Genomic DNA, 19,301 nt, shown 5'->3' with positions numbered 1-19,301 from the left:
CGGCATGGGAAATGGATCCTTGGGACAAGCCTTATTGAGGTCCGTGAAGTCCACGCACACTCGCCACTTTCCTGTCTTCTTTTTTACCACCACCGTATTGGCCAACCATTGAGGATAAAAAAACTTCCTTGATAGCCCCAGCCTGTTTGAGCTTGGCCACCTCACTCCTAACAGCCTCGGCGTGCTCTTTCGATGGTCGCCAAGGTGGCTGTCTCTTGGGAATAACGGCGGGATTCACGTTGAGTCGATGACAAATGAAATACGGGTCCACACTCGGGGCTTCATACGAATTCCATGCAAACACGTCTACATTTGCTCGGAGAAACTCCAGCAACCTCTCCTTCTCTTGCAAAGGCAATTTAGCCCCAACCTGGAAGAATTTTTCCGGATCATCAGTAACAGTTACCCTCTTCAAATCTTCACACTTTACCTTGTCAGCTAACATATCTAAGGGTAATACTAGGGGTTTTAATTGCTATAATTCATTATCGGCCGTAGCCGAGGTCTCTGCCTCTGGCCGATGTTGTATAGCCGCTACCAAGCATTGTTGAGCTGCCACTTGGCTTCCTACTATCTCTAATACTTGGCCTCCAGATGGGTACTTCACTTTCTGATGCAGGGTAGACTAGACCGCTCCCAGGGTATGAAGCCAAGGTCTGCCCATAATAGCCGTGTATGAGAAAAAACGTCTACGACAATGAAGTCCACCTCCACCACATCCATTCCAGCTTGCACAGGTAGCTTGATTAGTCCTTTCGGAGCGACCATCCTTCCCTCAAAACTCACTAGAGGGGAGCTGTAGGTTGCTAAGTCTTCTAACTTCAGACCTAGCCCCTTATACAAATCTGGGTACATTATATCCACAACGCTACCTTGATCTACCATCACCCTTTTGACGTCGTACCCACCAATCCTCAGCGTGACCACCAAAGCATCATCATGGGGCTGTATGGTCCTAATCTTGTCCTCATCCGAAAAGCCCAGAATCAGGGGGACGTCCTCCCTGGCTCTTTTCGACGTTTGGCAATGATCCTCGGCCGGAGGTCGGTACACCGACAGTACCCTGGAAGGGCAGGAGCCAGTCCTCCCTGGGGCAGTAAAGATATCGTTGATCGTACTAAGGGGGAGCCTTGAAGAAGCATCCCCACGCATCTCCGAGCTTGCTTGACTTGCCCTTCCACTAGAATGATGCAAGAGTTGCTTTAATTTCTCTTCTCGGACCAATTGTTCCAAATGGTCCCATAAATTCCTGCAATTTTTCGTCGTGTGCCCATGATCCTGATGATAGTGGCAATATAGGTTCGGGTTGCGTTTTCTAGGCTCTCCCGCCATCTTGTTCGGCCAATCGAAAAAGGGTTCATTCTTTATCTTCTCCAAAACCTGCTGCATCGGCTCCCAAAACATTGCATTAACCACCTGGGTGTCCGCAGAACCCGACTGCCCGACGAAGTCTTTCCGAGGTCGATTACTGTTATAACGGTCCGACCTAAAATCCCTCCTCTCCTGAGGGATTTCCTTAACCTTTCCTTTTCCTTACAGTTGATCCTCCTCTACTCTTCTGTACTTATCAATCCTGTCCATCAACTGGTGTGCACTGGTAATAAGTTTACCCGTCAGGGATTTCCTCAAATCATGATCGGCTGGGAGGCCAGCTTTGAAAGTACTTATGGCCATGTCGTCGTGCTCTCCTTCTATTTCATTAAACATTTCCCAGTACCTATCCGAATAAGTTTTGAGAGTCTCGCCCTCTCGCATGGACAGAGTCAGCAAGGATCCCAAAGGCCGAGGAACCCTGCTGCATGTGATAAAGCGAGCGCCAAAAGCCCGAGTTAGCTTTTTGAAGGACTCAATAGCATTGGCCCTTAAGCCGTTGAACCATCTCATCACCACCGGACCCAAACTTGATGGAAAAACCTTGCACATCAAGGCCTCATCCCTGGAGTAGATAGCCATTTTCTGACTAAAATGGCTAACGTGTTCTACTGGGTCTGACCGGCCATCATACAGGGTGAACGTAGGCTGGTGGAATCGCCGAGGAAGAACTGCATCTTCTATATTCCTCGTGAAGGGTGATTTGGAAACTTGGCTCAATGCTTTGTTCATGGCATTGTTACCCAAGCCCCTACTAGGCGAGTTTCTGTGCCTATGTCGATGGTCCTCTTCATAGGAGAAAGTCTCACTGGGTGGAGTTCTTGACCTCCGCTTGTAACTAGCTCCATCCGACTCCTCGGATGATGGTTTGGAGCAAGGTGGGGAGCGTTCTCGCCGGGCATGACACAACTCTCTCTTCAAATCGACAATCTCACGTTGCAAGTTCCCGTCATACTTTGCACGGGAGACATGACTCTTCCCACGAAAGTGACTTTTGGTGGTATGAGTTGTGCACACACTCCCCTCACGGCCTTCTCTCCGTTCGGGACTCCGATGGGGATTACCATGCTGGAAGCCCCTTGACTCTGCCTGGTGTGGGTTGGCATCTTCCTGATGTGGTCCCGCCGCGTAGTGATGTGGACTTGCTTCCTCTATCATAAACGTTGCACCGGAGTTCTTTTAAATTAAATCAAGCTCTTCCTACAGACGGTGCCAATTGTAAGGACTCAATTTATAACGATCCCAAAATGGTATTGGGTTCGTACGTTAAAGGCCCAAACAATAAAATTTGTAGAGTGTGGATGTTCAAGAACTAGTTCAACTTTTAAAAGAAAAATGATTCAACCTCACGTTTATAGATGGATTAGCACCGATATAACAATTGGTTTTCCTTTGAAACAAGTACAGTTCTTTGGTTTCTAAGCTTTTTTCCTGAGTGTTCTTTGTTTCCTTTATTTATGTTCTGATCCTCTTCCTTAATACTTTCTTTCATGTTATATACTGCCATCTTCATATCATCTTCACCACACACGTGTAAGTTGGATTCAGAGGATCTCTTTTTGTCCCATCTAACACTTTCTGGAACCTCCTACTAGCAGCTGTAAGGCTGCTTCATCACTGTTCAGGCATCACCTCCACATTAATGCGGCCAGAGAGTTGGTTGAGAGGCAATTAATGCGGAGGCAGCTGTTGTTATAGATATTTGTTGGCCTTCTCTTCCTTGCCCTTGGTCCCTTATCCCACTTCTAGTGGTGACGTAGCTCCGAAGTACGTTTGTAACAAGGTGGCGTTCTGGTCGTCCTCGGACTCAGACTGCCGAGAAAGATTTTGTCCTCGGACGAATATTAAACTCACCTTTCATGATATTTACTCTTCCTTTTGTTTGGTTACCCCCACAACCTGATATAGGCCTCCTCGGATGGGCCATAGGCCCAATTAACTTGACTTTAATAATTTTAGTGACTAACCGGCCCCTACAATAACCTACCACTTAAGATTTATTGTAAAAATATTGTGAAAATATTGTGATAAAAATTTATACTAATTTTAATTTTAACATACTATTAAAATTTTTTTTTTTTCTTTCTAAAATTTTTTTTTCTCACCAATATTAGCTAATAATAACCGACCCCTTAAAATTTATTGTGAAAAAATTGTAATAATATTTCATTATTCTTTTTTTCCTTTTTTTTTTTCCACTCTTTTTTTATCCTCCACACGGCATTTCTTTCTTCTTCTTTTTTTTCTTTTTTTTTTTTTCCCACTAAATTTCTCCTCCACACACGTACCCGTTTTGTTTTCTTTTTTAATCCTTCTTTCCTCCTTTCTTTATTCCTTCCCTACCATTCCTCCAAACACCAGAACATTCTCCTTCTTCGTCACTTTTTTTTTTTTTTCCTTTCTCCCTTTTCTCTTAACACTTCGTCTGTTGGTTCTTGGCGGAATCAATAGCATCCCACTCAGGTTCTGGCGACATAGAATCCATCGGAGTGCACGACGAAGATGAGGCGGTGGAGTTCGGAGACGGCGAGTGGCTGAGAGGGAAGGGCTTGGAGATCGAAAATGGGGTCGGAGTCGAAGTCGGAGTCAGAGTCGTCCGGGTTTGATTGGGAGGGGTTCGCCGATTTGATCGAACCCAGAGCTTGGTGTTTTTGACGCATTCGGCTTCAATTTTGTCCGGTAATTCTCTATCATTTTGCTATATTTTGATGTTTTTTTGTTTTGCATTTTGAGGAATCCTAATTCGCAAGGGATTGATTTTTTTTTTTCCTTAACTGATTTAGGAGTTTGTTATAGATTTTTTTGTGTTTGGATTTGAAAATTTGTTGGGAGAGCAGAGAGACGATTTGGGAATTTGTTATAGATTTTTTTGTGTTTGGATTTGGAAATTTGTTGGGAGAGCAAAGAGATGAGATGAGAAAGACAGAAAGAAAGAAGAAGAAGAGGAAGAAGAAAAGGAAGACGAGGAAAGACAGAGCAGAGAAACTCACGGAGAGGGCAGAGCAGAGCAGAGAGAAGAGATGGGAGGCGTCGTGCAAAGAGAGAGTAGAGAGATGAGATGAGGGGCGTGAGGTCAGGCGTTGAGAGAACTGATTAATTTCATGGGTATTTTCGTAATTCCATCATTAGCAATGGTAACCCATCAAACGCGCAGTGTGCGTTTTCATTTATGGGCCCTCAGAGGTCCATAAATTTTTCGCGTTTAGTCCGCGTTTTTGGCCTATGCCCAAAACGCAACTTTTATCAAAAAGTTGCGTTTTGGGCTTAACCAAACGCAATTTTAGGCTTGACTTTTTTCAAAAAGCCATTTTTGGGCTCAAAACGTGGAAACAAACGGGCACATACACATAAACATACATGAACACAAACACAAACAAACATACACAAAAACAAATAAACATAAACACATACACATAAATATGCATAAACAAATATAAACAAAAACAAACAAACATAAATATAAACATACATAGACATAAACACACATACAGACTGAGAAAAATTAAACCCTCATATAGAGTAGAAAAAATTGCAAACTAATATCAATCCTCAAACAATTTCGTTAGTTACTTTAGTGTGCTAAATTGAGCCTTTATATGTGTTTATGTTTATATTTAAGTTTATGTATTTGTATGTTTACGTTTATGTGAGTTTATACGTGTTTATGTGTATGTGTGTTTATAATTATGTATATGTATATTTATATGTATGTGTATGTATGTTTATGTGTATGTGTATGTGTATGTGTATGTGTATGTATGTGTGCTTATGTATGCGTATGTGTATGTGTTTATGCGTGCTTATATTTATGTATGTTTATGCGTATGTGTATGTGTATGTGTATGAGTGTGTAGGTGTATGTGTATGTTTATGTGTGTGTGTGTGTATGTTTATGTTTATGTGTATGTGTATGTGCGTTTATGTTTATGTTCATTTATGTTTATGCATGTTTATATATGATTTTGGCATGCTAAATTGAGCTTTTATGTGTGTTTATATTTATATTTAAGTTTATGTGTGTGTATGTTTACGTTTATGTGAGTTTATACGTGTTTATATGTATGTGTGTTTATATTTATGTATATGTATATTTATGTGTATGTATATGTATATTTATGTGTATTTGTATGTGTATGTGTATGCATATGTTTATGTATGTGTATGTATGTGTGCTTGTGTAAGTGTATGTGTATGTGTATGTGTGCTTATGTCTGTGTATGTGTGCTTATGTCTGTGTATGTGTATGTGTAGGTCTCTTTGTCTTTTTCAGATTCAGGTGCAATACCCTGATGCAATTGTAATTAATGGCTGAGATTAAAAGTTGAAAAAACAACTTTCAATCTCAATCATTAAATAAAATATATTAAAGGAGAGTTAAAAAGTAAAAAAAAAAAATGTAAAAAAATACTTTCAACAGTGCACCTGATCTCAGTCCGTCTTTCTTCTCTCACCATTTTTCTTTTTTTCTTTTTTACGCAGTGCTTTGTTCTTCTTCCTTTTATTTCTTTTTATATGTTGTCTAGATTGACAGGAGAAGAGTGAACGAAAGTCACGTCAAGAAAGGAAATCGAAGATTGTGCTGCCGAGCCAAAGAGTATGAAAATCTCTTCCTCTCAACTTAGACGATCCTCTTAGGTGAAATTGTGGCTCACGAGGCTTCACTGGATTATGGTGTGTGATTTTTGGTTATTTATTTATTTATTTGAGATTATGAAGTAAATAATTTTTATATTTTGCTTACCCTTTCTATTTTCTGAAAACACTTTTCTGAAAAATACCATTTTTTTGCTTTGCTTTCAGTCTATCATTCTTGCTTGTGGTATATTATATTTTTCATCATTATTTTCATTTTCTTCTAAATTATTTTGAAGTTCATTATCAAGATTTGTTGTATTACAAAATTGAACATCATTTTCTTCTAAATTATTTTGGTGAATTTCTTGCTCATTTGTGATATTTTCATCTAAATTTTGTGTTATATTTTATTTATTATTAATAACAAATTTATCCATTGATCCTTTTTGAGACTCAATTAATTTTTCTTCTTTTTTTCTTTTTTTAAGTTTTTCATATCCATATGCATATTTTCTAGTAGACATTTATGATAAAACAATATATTTATAAAGATTAAAATAAAAAATAACTTTCAAGTGTAGAGCAAATGAGAAATAGAACCTGATTTATATAAAAAATATTGTTGTAATTTCACTGAACAATAACAAGTTTTTAGCAATCTTAACCTGCATAAATTAAAAAAAAAAAATTAAGCTCAAGAAAAACAAAAATTTAAGCACAACCATAACACTAACACAAGACTTATTAATAAGACCCACCCACAAAAAAAAAAAAAAAAAAAAAAAAAAAAAAAATAACAATAACCAAAAAAAAAAAAAAAAAAAAGCAGGCTTTAAAAAAAAAAAAAAAAAAACTTGAAGGCCCAAACTAAACGCCCAGTCCAGGGAGGATCCAGGCAGCCATAATGATAAACTGATAAGTGATAAACAAAGTTACAAAACCAACCAGGGACAGGGGGGGCCCAAATAAACAAAGTTATCTTATATAAGTTCTTAACAAATAAAAGCCCAAATATTTATAATTTTATACCTGATTCCTGAACCTCAGAACCTGATACGGTGAGGTGAGCAGGTGAGACTTGAGAGAGGCGGAGAGCAGAGAATCAGAGAGAGGCTGAGATGAGAACAGACTGAACAGTGGAGACTGGAGACTAGAGAGAGGCGGAGAGCAGAGACTGGAGAGAAAGGTAAAATTTTTAGGGTTTTGAGTGGATTTATTTGTTTTGTTTTGTGGTTAATCTCTGAGACCGGATTTGTAGTTTATCTGTTTGTTTTTTGGTCAATGATTTTGTTTAGAACCAATGTTTAATAGGATTTACCAAAATTTTTGGCCATTTTTTGAACTTTTTGGATTAATTCTAGCAATGGGTAGTTCTTAGTTTTTTTCTGAAATACATTGAAAATGCTGCTGCTATTAGTTGTATGCATAATTTATGGTTCTAATTAAAATGGCAAACTGTCTTTGGGAGTAAAACAATAACTAGATTTTGGTGGGGCCGTTAACTTAAACTGTAGAAGTGAATCCCTGATTTTTTTCTGGTAGCTGCTTTACCTCACACAGTTGAAAGAACTCCAATTAATTCTTTTGGAGAAGTTTGTAAAGGATAGTTTCATGTGAATGTAATTTTCTGGTCCCAAACTGTTGACCTTTCACTTCTCGTAAACAGAATGGATCAAGATGCTTTAGTTGACAAGGACTTCCCCCTATTTTCGAAACCCACCAAACGCTCTAAACCAACTGCCACAACCAGCACCAGCACCACCGCCCAAAACATTGAGGCAAAAACCCGACATATTGAAAAATCAACAAACCTTGACCATGATACTACCACCGCCGCCACATTTGCCAACCTTGGCCTCGCTGAGTGGGCAGTGCAGACCTGCAAAGAGCTCGGAATGCACAAACCCACACCGGTGCAAACCCACTGCATACCAAAAATCCTTGCAGGCCGTGATGTACTCGGTCTTGCACAGACTGGCAGTGGCAAGACTGCTGCATTTGCATTGCCTATCCTGCACCGCCTCGCTGAAGATCCCTTTGGCATCTTTGGGTTGGTGGTGACACCAACGAGGGAGCTTGCATACCAGTTGGCTGAGCAGTTTAGGGCGCTTGGGTCATGCTTGCATTTGCGGTGTACTGTGGTTGTTGGAGGAATGGACATGCTGAACCAGGCAAAGACTTTGATGACGAGGCCACATTTGGTGATTGCAACTCCAGGGAGGATCAAGGTCTTGCTGGAAGAAAATCCTGATATTCCTCCCTTGTTCTCCAATGCTAGGGTAATCATTTTTATTTTTTTTATAATCTAACCTTTTTGTTTTGTTTTGGTTTTGTTAATCCAACTCAACAGTGATGGATCTTGTTTCAAATAATTGTTGTCAGCCAAATTAATTGATTTTAGATGCTTTAATATGTAATGTGGTGCAACCTATAGAACTTTCTTGGAGTGACTATTTTTAATTAATCTATCCTTTCATTTTTTAATATTTTAAGTTCATTGATCAACAATTTTAAGAATTTTTCAGAAGCATGTTCACCATGTTTTTAAACCATAATCCACAAATTAATTATCGTCATCATTATTGCCATGTTGTGCTTGTCAAGTGTCAACTTGCACTAGAATGGGGTCAGCAAACTCCATTGGAGTTGATTATGCAGCCTCATTGTCTTTTTCTCTGAGCTTGATTTGCTTGCAACTGAGTTTTGCACAGCATCAATTCTAAATTTACACTTAAGGTGAAACATTTAGTGATTCTTTGTTTTTTTAATCGAAGTACTTATTTATATGTTCCTTTTGTTTTGTTTAGTTCTTAGTTTTGGATGAAGCAGATAGAGTTCTAGATGTTGGATTTGAAGAGGAATTGAGGGTGGTCTTTAAGTGTTTGCCAAAAAATCGGCAAACTCTATTATTTTCTGCAACAATGACAAGTGAACTGGAAGCACTTCTTGAGCTTTCTGCAAATAAGGCATACTTCTACGAGGCATACGAAGGCTTTAAGACAGTTGCCACTCTAAAACAGCAGTATATTTTTATTCCTAACAATGTGAAGGATGTTTATCTAATGCACATTTTGTCTAAAATAGAAGATATGGGTGTTCGGTCCGCCATCATATTTGTCTCCACCTGCAGGTACTATTTCCTTGAACAATACAGTCTGAATTTTTGAAACTGTTTTCTGATGTTTTTTGTAGTTTATTGTCTTTCCCAATTGCACTTGCACATATAATCACAATAAACATTTGGTTGTTGTGAACCTTTCAATAGCAATATATGCATATGCAATGAAAGTACTTATTATATATCCTTGCTCCAGACTTGCTTTCTGCCTCAACAATAGGAAAAAAAGTGTAATTTACATTTTTTTTTTATTTGTTTGATAAGTATAATTTGCCATTTTTTTTAATATGAGTGTGTTTATGAAATAATCTGCACATATATGGTCCAAATCAATAAGACTTTTGAGTATGCATTCAAGTGAGAACTAGAGTTGGGATGTTAGTTGCTGGTTTGCCTTTGTTGTTTAAAACTTCAAGCTTTGAAGTTTGAAGTCACCAACCTGTTGTATTGATACCACTGATAGTGAGTTGAATTATGTACCATATATATAGGCTTCTATATGATTTGGATTCTTAGGACCAAGCTTTCTCATGCAAATTTAGTTTGTTAGTTGACCCATTTCCACTTGCCATACAAATGAAGCACTTTTTCATAAGATATCAACAACAATAGCTAAATCAACAATGCTTTGTGTTTGTGCCTTCTGCACTAAATCCATCTTAAAATCTGCTCCTGCTCTTATTTGATTGGAGGAATGAGTAAAACCATTTCTCTGTTAGAGCATTAGCATCAGGCTCAACAAACCAAATTTTTACAACAAATATAGCTAAACTAACTTAAAACTGGTTTGCATCAACAGCCTTTAGACAAAATGTCATTATTGAACAGTAACTCAATACCCATTAAAAAAAAAGCAGACCACCACAAATGACTTAATATTTGTTTTCTGTGTGTGTGTGTGTGCACATCTGAAAATTCTCACTCTCTCTATCTCTCTCTCTCCTACTCATTATCTCGATCCCTATGGTGGAGAACAAGAACCTCTTTGCTGGGTCCAAGCCCCACTCACCCATCGATCTTCTCAAGTTTCAATTTGAGGGCTTCAACAGCTGGCACTTGATCATCAAATGCGGTGTTGAGGTTGGATCAGATGCTCGCCTCCGCTTCTTGATCTCCTTTGGAGGATTTTGCTTTATTTTTCATTTAATTTCTCAATAATTGGTTTTGTGTGTATGAGTGCTTGAGTGACTATGGGTGGCTGAATTGGGGATTCTAATCATCTTGTTGTTGTTGTTGTTGTTGTTGGCTGTGTGCGCTTTAATTAGGGCGTGAAGATTGGGGAAGATTTTGACTGAAAATTGTGAAAGAGTGGAAGAGATTGGAGAGAGAAACAATATTACCATTTACTTCTACTTATCAAAAAAAAAAAAGATTGGAGAGAGAAGAAATAATATTTATATAAATAGACAAATAAATATTAAGCTTGATGCAGGTCTATGTGAATTTAAGTTTGCTGAAATTGTAAAAGTAGGATTTTCAGACCAGATTTGGCTAAATCTGTATTGAGCTTGGTGGGAATGCTCCTATACATAAGCTAATTGGCTACTTTTTATTGAAATAATGTTTGGCGTTGAACCTTGAATCCTTGATCTTAATGTAAATGATTAAATGCTCTCATATCCTGAGGGATTTTGGTGCTTTATAATTTGGGAATAGCCCAATGTCTGCCAAGACTAAGATAGGGCCTCATTACCCAATACCCAACTTCCCTGAGGGAAACAAAATAAAAGATGAAAAAAAGAAAGGGGGAAAAAATGAATTAGAAAAAGAGGAAAAATCGGGGCCTCCTGTAGCTTGTAAGTTTGGCCTATAGCATGTAGCTAGAGATATTTAGCAACAATTTTCCTATTTGACATTTAGTTTGATGGCTTGTTGAATGATGAAATATGATCCTTTAACATACAACTTGATACATACCTGTTTTCATTTTGAAAGACTTAAATAAAATTAGGTGGGACATAGATGTGTGTTTTCTAGTCATCCTGGTTTGCTTTGGCCCACCTCGTCCATTAATAGCTAGCTGTATTATATTTTCTCTGGACTAATTTCTTGCCTGCCTTTTTAGATATGTGTGTTGGCCAGTCAACTATTGCTTGAACTTCCAGTTAGGTCAAGTTTGATTGCAAAAACATTGTGCCAAAATAAGAAGTCTGTCATTGGTATATACAATTTAGGATTGGCTAATTCTTTTTTTTTGGATAAGTTAGGATTGGCTAATTCTGATTCAGCTCTGAACAATTTTAGCTAATTTTTCACTTGTGGTTTCTATTTTGTTACTTCTTTTTTCCCAAATTGTATCCTCATTTGAGTGTGATCATAAATTTCTTACCTGTTCTCAACAATGAAATTATTCAAAATATCGTAACCAAACCTTCTTATGTCAGAGTATGATATGAATTACAACCTTAAATCTTTCGTCATGATGCAAAGTTGTTCATGGTTACATTCTAGTTTTTTTTATTTTATTGGGGTGAGGTGTTCCAATATAGTTTTCATTATCAAAGTTTCAGGGCTATAATAAAAGTCAACTGATATAGCCATGATGTAATTCCTCTCTCTAAATATTGGAGTCTCATGAGTAATGTCATTTTCTATTTACTTATTAAAAAAAAAAAAAAGAGTAATGTCGTTTCCCCTTGTGCCTTTGGGAACTTAAAGTCTGAGTCATGTCACCCAACGGCTGTAGATATTTCCCTTCGGCTTTTTGGCTTTATCATTTGTTTTTTCTTCCTTAGATCATAATCAATAGCATCTTCATTTCCACATAGCATTATCTTAGTATTTTTCTAGATGATGTAATGAGTTTTAACATTTGGTCTACTTATTAAAAAAAATGATGTAATGATTTGGATATTTCAACCATTATCTTAGTATTTGGTGTTCATAATTGTGAACAAAAAGTATTTTTTATCATTAATAAAACTCTTTACTTATTAAAAAATTAAGCATTATCTTAATATTAAAAAAAAATAATGTAATGAGTTGGATATTTCAAGCATTATCTTTGTATTTGGTGTTCATCATTGTGAATATGAAGTCTTTTTATCTTTAGTAAAACTCATAAAAAAAATTAAGCATTATCTTAGTTGTTCATTTCAGTGAAGAAAGTTTATAATATAGAAATGTGCATTGATTTCTCATCCATAGTATGAGCAATACTTGTATGACTTATCAAAAAACAAAAACATTGTGGATGCAGAAGCTGTCACCTTTTGAGTTTATTACTGGAAGAGCTTGATCAGGAAGTAGCAGCATTACATTCTTTTAAATCTCAGTCTCTAAGGCTTGCTGCTCTACATCGATTCAAATCTGGACAAGTTCCTGTATTGCTCGCAACTGATGTTGCCAGCCGTGGTTTGGATATTCCTACAGTTGATCTTGTTGTAAATTATGATATTCCTAGGTTACATCTCTTGACTAATTTTAGTTATTGTCAATTTCCCAATAAGACATCTATATGTTGGGATTTAACTGCCAGCCCACTGCAGGTACACTAGAGATTATACCCATCGTGTGGGGCGTACGGCAAGAGCAGGCAGAGGAGGGCTGGCTGTGAGCTTTGTTACCGAGGTAAGTAGTGAAAATATTGCTGGAAATGATATAGAGATCTATATAGAACTCTTTATGTTTCTCAGAGCATCATTTGATCATGCATCAAAGCTGAAAGTATCTTTGGTAAAGATTTTAATGCTAACAATTATGTCACGAGTGATTTCTTTCTATGAATGGCTAAACTCCTATGTGTCATTATGAATTTGGGATGCTTTCTTGTTTGTCTTACCACAAATGCCACTTGCAGTGCTTTTGTGCTACACACACGCCCACACACACACACATACAGTAGCAGTAAGACCCAAAATCCTCTTTTTTCAGGGTGCATCGTTCTGCTAGTCTTTCTTTTTGATTGGTTTGTATTTTTTTCAGTGCAATGAGTTTACTATCGTAAATCCATTGTACTTCTATTATCAATAAATTTGTTATTACCTATCAAAAAAAAAAGAAAAAAAAGTCTTATATAAACAATGGTGGATGCTAGGTTCTGCATCTCCATCCCTGTCTAACAGATTTCAAGAGAATGTATGGATACTATTTAAAGACAAATTCCTCAACAAATCTCCTTGACTATTTGCTGGGTGCGGTTTAGGGGTGCTTTACTTTGGGATATGCTTACTATAATTTTTTATCTACAATGAAAAAAAATCCTATATAGACAGACTTTTTTTTTTTAAAAAGGAAAAAGGGAAAAAAAAAAAAAAATGAATGTGACACCTTCAGCTTCTGTCCCTTCTGCTTTTAAGGATTAAGGATGATTTTATTATTAGGGCTCATTTGGGATCAATTTATTTTGCTGAAACTGAAATTTTTTTGCTGAAAGTACTGTAAATAAAAGTAAAAATTAGCTGAAATAGTATAATAAACTCATGAATAGTACCAAAAAGTGCAGTAAGACCCATGAATAGTAACAAAAATAAGTTAAATAGTAAAATAAATTGGCAAATATAATCTTTGCCAAACGGGCACTTAAACTCTAACTTCTCATCATTTATCTTAAGTTCTTAACATAAGCTTTTTGTACATTAGAAGCCACACATAGTGATGTCGCATCCATAGCATGGTTAAAGAAGCAATATCCTCTTTGGAAGTCTAGGTTAAGGCAAGGCCCAAGAATAAGTGTCCATAGTAGTTACCTATGGTTTTATATTTTATTTGGTTATTCTAGAGTCAATGGTATTTTAGTAATTCTACAATAGAAATGGGCCTTGGGTTTTATTTTTATTAATAAGTAGTTTTATTTTTTAGTTCATGGTTTTTATTTTTTTCTCTGTTTGTGGAATTGGTTCAATTCAATTAGGGTTTGGTTTAATAGTCTAAGTATGGGTCATAGTTCTATTAGGAGAAGACAAGGTTACGGTCTATGTAAATGTGTTATTGTATTCAAATAAGTGGGAGTTGATTAATGATAATATTGAGTGTTTTGAGCATTAAGGCATGTCGGCCTTCGCGTGTTTCTTTTCTCCCGCTCTCTTCTCTCTTTTCTTCTTCTTCTTCTCTTTCTTGTGGTAATGATTGTTCACAAGTATTGTGCATATAGCCCCTCGATGCCATAAAATTCTCTCTTTGCTTCTTTCTTACAACACCTTTCTTTTTCCTATCAACACCCTAAAATCCCACATAATTCTTCTACTAGATAGCCATAAAAAATTCATCAAATCATCTTTTAATTTCTAACACAACCTCACAACCCTTTCTTCAACAATTCTGAACCCTAGACCCACAAGTTCTCCTAACCCTAAACCCTCCACAAGCACATGTAGACAAATTCCCCAATTTGTCCTATGTCACATGGTAGGAATAATCCAGTTTTTTTTCAGTAGATTAGCAACCATATTTTAAGTGGCAACTAAGAAAAAATGTGATTCAATTTCTCCGAACTTCATGCATCTTGTTATATCTTTTGCATGGAGAACTCTAGCTTCAATGGGAAGTTTATCCAGTGTATACAATACTCCATGAAACATTCTCATCAATTTTCTAGGTAGCTAGATAGATCACACCGGTATTTTCTCTATTTAAAATAAATAAAGTTGAATTTTTCTGGATTTCTAGTACTTCTTAAAACAAGGTCTCTCACTCACCATTGCGCAATGAAGATGCACAAGATCTTCCTTAGATTCAATGCCATAGAGTCTATTGCATTTCCATATTCCTTGTCTTTATAGCTTTCAACTCTTGTCTGAGTATTGTTGCAGGACAACTGTCCCAAGAATAATCAACTTACAGATTTTTGCTGAAAATTTGCATACTATATATCTTAGCTAGTGAAGACCCTCATGGGTATATGAGACCAGTTCTAAATTGTTTTCTTTACTTGTAATGTTTGTTGTATGCAGAATGATGTTGCTCTCATTCATGAAATAGAAGCTGATATTGGAAAACAGTTGGAAGCATTTGAATGTAAAGAGAATGAGGTGCTTTCTGATATTACAAAGGTAAGATCTCTCAGAATGATTTTGGTGATTTTACTAGATTTGTAGCCGGATTGTCACGTTAAAAATTCATTGCTACTCTTTCTAATTGGTTTGGTATGGCTTTTTTTAATTGGCTTATTTTGCTTAAATAATAAGCTAGGCAAAAATATAATTGTTCTACTTCCTAGAAAAAAAGTGAGGCTTTAAAAATATGTACATAAGCAAAAAAATGCCCAAGCGAAAACAGCCAAGCCAAACCAAGAGCTTTTTATAAGCGACTTTTATATGATGAATTTTTCTCTTACGCTACTCCAAAAAGAAGTCTCGTTGGCAATAAGCTTTACACTGAGGAAGAGTTTTTAATATCTGAGAAATTGTAGTTCTTCCAATTTATGCTAATCAGAACTTTCCAGTTTTCATCCATTTCAGTTACAAATAGATAGATGATGGATGTAATTTCATTTGATTTATATAACCATTCAAATTCATTTGAAAGCATTGATGTTCATTTTCTAACTTTTTAATTGTCATATAACTATCTATAAACTTGCTTGATGATTATGCATGCTCAGTGTTCCACATGCATCCAAATTAATAGTTTTGTCATCCTCAAGGACCAAGGTTAAATACCTTTAGATGTATGGTTGAAAAGTAGGGTTCCAAGGCGGTGAGGTAGCTATGGAAAAAATATAAATAACAGTTTTTTTTTTTTTGAATGGATAAGATCAACCTTGTCCCATATTAGTTCAATACTTTAATGTCCCGGGCTCTAAGTTTCCTAAGATGCAACTGAATATTCTTATATTTATATAAGAATTTTCAGTTGCATCTTAGGTAACAGAACTTTAGACATTTGGAACTTGGTCCTGTTACTTTTAATTTGGAAATAAGAAAAGGATAAATATAATATAAGAATTTTTTTGGGATGATTTATGACTTATTTGGAAGGAAACTTTTAAAAATAAGTATTTATAATTCTTTTCATAAGTGGAGTACAATGGATTGATCACCCTAGGTTCATTCACTGTTAGAAGTGCATGGGAAGGGTTAAAGACTAAAAAGCTGGGTTTAGCATGGGGCAGCATGCATTACTGGTCTTGTAATGTATAAAAACAGGCTTTATTCTTCTTCTTCTTCTTCTTCTTCTTCTTCTTCTTCTTTTTTAAAAAAAAAAAAAATCAATATTAGCCCTTTTATTGGAATATTTAGGCCTTACCTGTACCTTTTCTTTTAATATTTTGCAACTTTCAGTTTTCAAAAATCTCATTGATATTGGATTCCATATAATTACCAGGATTTCTGTCACGTGCAAGTAATCTTTAAGATAATTATACACTAGTAATGTGGTACACAACTTTTATATTAATCTAGCTTATCCTTTATTTTGAATGATAAGAAGGTATGCCTTACTTTTCCCTTACTCTTACATATCCCCAGAATCTATCAATGTGTACCAACATGTCTGAATCAAATCCTGAAATGAAAACCTTTTCAATGCTGAATTATTATGAAACCTTAGGCCCAAAATTGTCATAACGCTTCAACAAAATGTCTTTTGGAGAAAACTTATGTTTTCGTTTAGGCTGTGATGAAATAGATGCTTATTCTTATAATGATTTTATCAAGATGCTATTATTTTTAGCTTTTCTCATCATTTCAGATTAGTGGTATGTATTAAGTATGTCAACATGTCTAAAGCTGTTATGGCCTATTAGTTTTTCTCTTTTGCTTGGCCAAGAGCTTTTTAGCATTTATTTATAAGGATAATCATGTTTGAATTCTCCCTTCTTCATTATTGTAGCGATTGAATTATCCGAAAGAAAAAAAAAAAATTGTATGAGACGTTATATTTGTTTGTCAAAAATCAAACTAAGTGGAGATCTCATTCCTGCCTGCTTAAGTATGTTCTACTTTAATATGCAGGTTTACAAGGCCAAACGCGTGGCAGTGATGAAGATGATGGATGACGGCTTTGATGAGAAAGAAAAAGAACGCAAGAAACAAAAATTGAAAACTCTAGCAGAGAAAGGATTGTTGAAGAAAAGGAGTAAAAAGAGAAAAAGAGATAAATCTACTAAATAGGTTGAAAATTGTAGTTTCACCTTTGTATTTCTACTAAATCAGTGAGTGACAACTTATTCGGATGAGTAATAGATGAGAGTTTTATATATGAGCCCCCATTTTGAAAATGTCAATATATTACATTGTTTTCGATAGAACATTAGCTCAATTTTGATTATGACCAAAAAATGAAATATATTGTCTATATTTATTTTCTTATTAAGGAGAGCTTAAGGTGATTTTCCCTTCTAAGCTGACAGTACAAGTTCTCTTTTTTGTTTTTGTTTGTTTGGTTTTTTTTTTTTTTTTTTTTTTTTTGGGATAAACAAACAAATCATGAAGATATTTGTATACTTATGCACTGAATAAAAAAAAATCAATATATATTAATCATCTAGTATTAAATAGTACAAGGAATCGAACCAAACCTTTTTCTAGTATGTCTTTAATGGCTTTTGGACTCACTCACCCAAAGTTTTCAAAGAATCTTTGAAGTTATCCATATAATACCAAATGTTGGCCAATTTGTTGGGTAAAGTATCACTATTAAACTATTTTTTTTATTATGGGTCAATTACAACAGATTATTTAAAAAATTGTAAAAAATATTGTGTCTCTTGGTATATCATTTTTAAATAGTGATTTTTGCGAAAATTAAGGAAAAGTTAAAATTTTTAGTTAAAATTTTCCTTTTCTTGAATTTATAACTTATATAAGTGAAATACTGAGAAGTTTACAAGAAAACACTTTTTAAAAGTAATTCTCATTTCTTAAAAATTCTTTACTTTCAAAAGAGGGTTTAGAAAATCTTGCATATCCACATGATTTTCCTTTCAAACTTCATTACATAGAATTTGTATAACTTGACATAAAACATGCATAATTCCTTTGAAATATAAGCATAAGCATATTTATCTAAAGCATTGTTATAAAAACACATCTTATAAAAACATGGGTTGCTAGACCCTCATGGCACATTACCTTAACCTTAGATATCAAATGTTAAAAAATAACTTTTTTTTTTTTTTTTTTAAAGTGTGTTTTTAGGGTCAATATCTATACCAAAAAGACCATAAATAGTTAAATGAAACTAAGAGATCAAAACCATAAATAGTTAAATGAAGCTAAGAGATCAAAATTGAAAAGCATGTCGTTTGTCTTGGACAATAGTTTACTTTTAAATTGATTTAGAGGAAAGTTTTGTTAAACTCATTGTGCAGTGATTCAAACAACCATTCATATATAGTACTAATCACATGATTTATTAATAAGTTGCATAGATTTGTCAAAGTTATACTTTAATCACAACCATTCAAAAAAAAAATCCATTTATATAGTTTATATTACTTGTAAGAAACCCTTTTTCTTATTAGGTAAGTTGCATAGATTGAATATGTGAAAATGTCAAGTTGTACTTTATAAAAAAAAAATTAAAAATTGGCAAGTTTCTCAATTTAATAATTTAGTATCCGTTTGATATCCAATAATTTTAAGATAATTTATTTACTAAATATGACATGAAAGATATAACTTTTGGTAGCTTTAATGTTCTAATTAACTCAATCGGGAAAATATCTTATTGTTGAATAAAAGATTTGGAGTTTAAACCTAAATTGATTAGTATCCTAACTTGAAGATAAGAGCAGTCAAGATGGAGTGGATGCTATAAATTAAAATTCTATCCTAACCATTAAAATAAATGTTAATGGTGAGACAAAAAACTAAAAATGAACTTATTTTAGGAAAACTAATTTTATTAAACTAAAAAAAAAAACAAAAACCAAGATAATAAGCAAAAATTCATTTCACTATAAATCAAAATTAGACCAGTTAGTAATATCTTATCGTCAAATAAGAAATTCGGAATTCAAACCAAACTGTTACAAAAAAAAAAAAAAAAAAAAAAAAAACGCTGATGATAATGAATGATTATTATATTATAAGAGGTGATAGATTGAAATTCTATTTTTATTTTTATTTTTTAAAAAGTCAATATCAAATTATTTTATTTATTTATATAATTTGTAAAGAAAAATTCATTTCACTATAAATCAAAATTTTAGTGAATATTATGAATTTTAATTAGCTCAACAAGTCAAATATTTTATTATTGATTAAGAAACTCAGAATTCAGACCCAACTTACCTTTAAAAAAAGCTAATAATACTAAAATTATATCCTAACCATTAAAATAAATGTTAATAGTG

At 34.7% G+C, this 19,301-nt stretch overlaps 1 protein-coding gene across 2 annotated transcripts; it reads left to right on the top strand.

Moving 5' to 3' along the window:
- The first annotated feature begins 6,937 nt into the window (after positions 1-6,937).
- On the top strand, positions 6,938-17,313 carry LOC126720467 (DEAD-box ATP-dependent RNA helicase 36). 2 transcript variants are annotated; one of them, XM_050422967.1, is made up of 7 exons: positions 6,938-7,132; positions 7,613-8,225; positions 8,754-9,076; positions 12,264-12,467; positions 12,553-12,634; positions 14,956-15,054; positions 16,957-17,313. In XM_050422967.1, the coding sequence occupies exons 2-7, from the start codon at positions 7,614-7,616 to the stop codon at positions 17,113-17,115; spliced, it is 1,479 nt and encodes a 492-aa protein (XP_050278924.1). In that variant the 5' UTR covers positions 6,938-7,132; position 7,613; the 3' UTR covers positions 17,116-17,313. The 2 variants fall into 2 exon arrangements, with proteins under 2 accessions (XP_050278924.1, XP_050278925.1); XM_050422968.1 differs by lacking the exon at positions 6,938-7,132 and having other exon boundaries at positions 7,347-8,225.
- Positions 17,314-19,301: the final 1,988 nt, after the last annotated feature.

The sequence above is a fragment of the Quercus robur genome, chromosome 4 (assembly GCF_932294415.1).
Source record: "Quercus robur chromosome 4, dhQueRobu3.1, whole genome shotgun sequence".
Classification (NCBI taxonomy): domain Eukaryota; kingdom Viridiplantae; phylum Streptophyta; class Magnoliopsida; order Fagales; family Fagaceae; genus Quercus; species Quercus robur.
The sequence above is the reverse complement of the archived record's forward strand: the minus strand, read 5'-3'. Positions and strand labels throughout refer to the sequence as shown.